This window comes from Indicator indicator, chromosome 20, assembly GCF_027791375.1.
Source record: "Indicator indicator isolate 239-I01 chromosome 20, UM_Iind_1.1, whole genome shotgun sequence".
Taxonomy (NCBI): Eukaryota; Metazoa; Chordata; class Aves; order Piciformes; family Indicatoridae; genus Indicator; species Indicator indicator.
Window position 1 is genome coordinate 2,881,127 of NC_072029.1, and position 3,131 is coordinate 2,884,257.

Genomic DNA, 3,131 nt, shown 5'->3' on the forward strand with positions numbered 1-3,131 from the left:
GCCTTCTCATCTCCAGGCCGATCAGCCCCAATTCTCTCAGCCTGTCTTTACAGGAGAGGTGCTCCAGCCCCTTGATCACCTTCGTGGCCCTCACAGAGGTGCCCTCATCTGCATGCCCAAGCCACAGCCGCATCACAGCCTGCAGCCACAGCTGCTGACTTACAGCCGTGGTTTCCATCTCTCCCTCTCCCCACAGGTCATAACTGAGTAGCCCTTATGACCAACATGAGCTGGAGCTTCCTAACCCGCCTGCTAGAGGAGATTCACAACCACTCCACCTTCGTGGGGAAGGTCTGGCTGACCGTGCTGATCGTCTTCCGCATCGTGCTGACGGCGGTGGGGGGGGAGTCCATCTACTCGGACGAGCAGAGCAAGTTCACCTGCAACACCAAGCAGCCCGGCTGCGACAACGTCTGCTACGATGCCTTCGCGCCCCTCTCGCACGTCCGCTTCTGGGTCTTCCAGATCATCATGATCTCCACCCCCTCCGTCATGTACCTGGGCTACGCCATCCACAGGATCGCCCGCTCGGCGGAGGAGGAGAAGAAGCTGAAGGGCTTCAAGAAGAAGAAGCAGTTTGCACTCAACTGGCAGGCAGTGCGCAGCGTGGAGGACCCGACGGAGGCCGACGAAGAGGACCCCATGATCTCCGACGACGCGGCCGAGCAGGAGAAAGCCAAGGCCAAGCCCAAGAGCAAGGAGCCCCAAAAGCACGATGGGAGGAGGCGCATCCAGCAAGAAGGGCTGATGAAAATCTACGTTTTCCAGCTTCTCACCAGAGCCTCCTTCGAAGTTTGCTTTTTGATAGGGCAGTACTTGCTCTACGGCTTCGAGGTAGAAGCCTACTACGTCTGCAACCGGGTCCCTTGCCCTCACACCGTGGACTGCTTTGTGTCCCGGCCAACAGAGAAGACCATCTTTCTCCTGGTGATGTACGTGGTGAGCTGCCTGTGCCTACTGCTGAACATGTGTGAGATGTTTCACCTGGGCTTTGGGACCATCCGAGACGCCATTCGCAACCGGAAAATCAACAGCTTCAGGCAGCCCCCTTACAACTACGCCTACCCAAAGAACATCTCCTGCCCTCCCGAGTACAACCTGGTAGTGAAGTCAGAGAAGTCCACCAAGATCCCCAACAGCCTGATGGCTCATGAGCAGAACTTGGCTAACGTCGCTCAGGAGCAGCAGTGCACCAGCCCAGATGAGAACCTCCCAGCAGACTTGTCCACCCTTCACAAACACCTGCGGGTGGCCCAGGAGCAGCTGGACATAGCCTTCCAGAGCTACAGCAGCACCCAGGGCAACACCCAACCTTCTCGAACCAGCAGCCCTGCCTCGGGAGGCACGGTGGTGGAGCAGAACAGGGCCAACACCGCCCAGGAGAAACAAGGTGCTAAACCCAAGGCCTGCCTGGAGAAAGGGAGCTCAAGCAGTAAAGATGGAAAGACCTCTGTATGGATATAGCTTTATCTAAGAGGAGCCAGGGCAGCCTAGGTGGCAGGGGGGTATTTTTGTTCATTTCTGGGTTTTGGTTTTGAGCTCGTTTCACAGGCACAATTTTTTTATATGGAAGTCAGGAGAGAAAAGCAATTTCTGACCAATTTAATGCTGTCTTCCAGTGCATTAATTAAAGACATTTCTTCCATGTTTCCAATACGTTCTCCAGTTGGGAACCTCCAGCGAGCAGCAGCAAACCCCTGTCATCTGCCAGTCCTTCAGTCATCACCAGAGTCCCCCAGCAGAGACTGGACAACGTGTTGTGATGGGTGGTGGAGCTGCTGGTGGCTCAGGAGAGAAGTCAGGCTGAGAGTGAGCAGCTTCCCTCCTGGATGGCAAGGCCAGAGTGCCATAGGTCAGGTGGTGTTTAATTACTAAACATCCTTAATCCAAATTACTTTGTGCTCCCTTGAGAAGCAAACAACTGACACATTGCACGAATCTTGGTGACATGCTTACAGCTGATGTCCTCCTGAAGGGTTAGAGGCTCCAGCAGCCATCACCTGATGCTAGCACCCACAGAAACACAGTGACCATCTTACCCAGGGAGACCTAAAAACTCAGCAGAGGGTTGAAGGTTTCTTGTCCTTGATTCCTCTGCATTGCAGCAAGAAGCAAAGGTGATCAAACCCTTGGCAGTGCCACTGCCTCCTACCGGTGCCTGCGTAGCGCTCGCTGCAGACGTGGTGGGAACTGCTCCAGTCACCAGAGTTTTTAACAAACTGCTGCTTCACATCATCAGAAAAGTGCCTTTATGCAACCAGGGAAACAAAACCACCAAGGGTTTGGACTTGGTACTTTGGGTGGATGTTAGTAGAGGTTGAAGGATGGGTGTGGGGAAGGTTGTTTTGCTGTCGAATCAAACCTTCGTAATGTGGTGGCAAAGCTGTGCAGGGCGTGGGTGTGAGGGGTGGGGGTGGTGTACGACAGACACACGTGGACATGTGGCTGTGAACACAGTCAGAAACCTAGTACCAACCCTCTGGTCATTTTACAGCCTTCCACTTCCCCTGGGAAAACCCAGCAGCTGCTCCAGGATTGTGGCCAGTCTCACCCTGGGGAAGTCTTGTGGTCTTCCAGCCTCACTTGGGGAACTGGCAGGTTTCACACACACTTGTTTGGAGGGCTTAGAAGAAGATCTGTCTTCAGTGGGGGCAGCAGCAGAATGGTAACAGAAAGGTTTTCACTAGTTTATGGGAGCTTTAGGAGCTTGGCTTGGTTTTAGGGTGGGTTTCATGCAGCTACAGGAATCTGGGGGCATGTTAAAGCCAAGCTGCTGAGCTCCAAGGCTCCTTGTAGTGCTGAGGATGTGCTTCACCAGGTTGGTTTCATCCCATGGCTCTTGCACAGTTGCAGGGCTGTGGCTTTGCTCCCTTCCACTAACACAAAGCAGAAAGGAAACCTGAGCACAGGGAGCATCTCCTGTTGAGCAGTAGAGGCTGAAACCAGTCACTACCCCACTGTGCCACATCTTGGAGTGGCTCTTATCCCTGAGATGTTCCCTGTGGCAGATGCTCACACAACCTCCCAGGAGTCCAATGGTTGATGACCACCACAGAGACCCCAGACAGCACAGCCTTCATGATCAAACCTAATGCAAAAGAAGTAAAACTTTTCTGAACACAGGACCATCC

At 53.8% G+C, this 3,131-nt stretch overlaps 1 protein-coding gene across 1 annotated transcript; it reads left to right on the forward strand.

Annotated features, from left to right (window-relative positions):
• The first annotated feature begins 216 nt into the window (after window positions 1-216).
• Window positions 217-1,464, forward strand: GJC2 (gap junction protein gamma 2). Its single transcript, XM_054390098.1, has one exon. It carries the CDS (start codon window positions 217-219, stop codon window positions 1,462-1,464), a length of 1,248 nt encoding a protein of 415 aa, XP_054246073.1.
• Window positions 1,465-3,131: the final 1,667 nt, after the last annotated feature.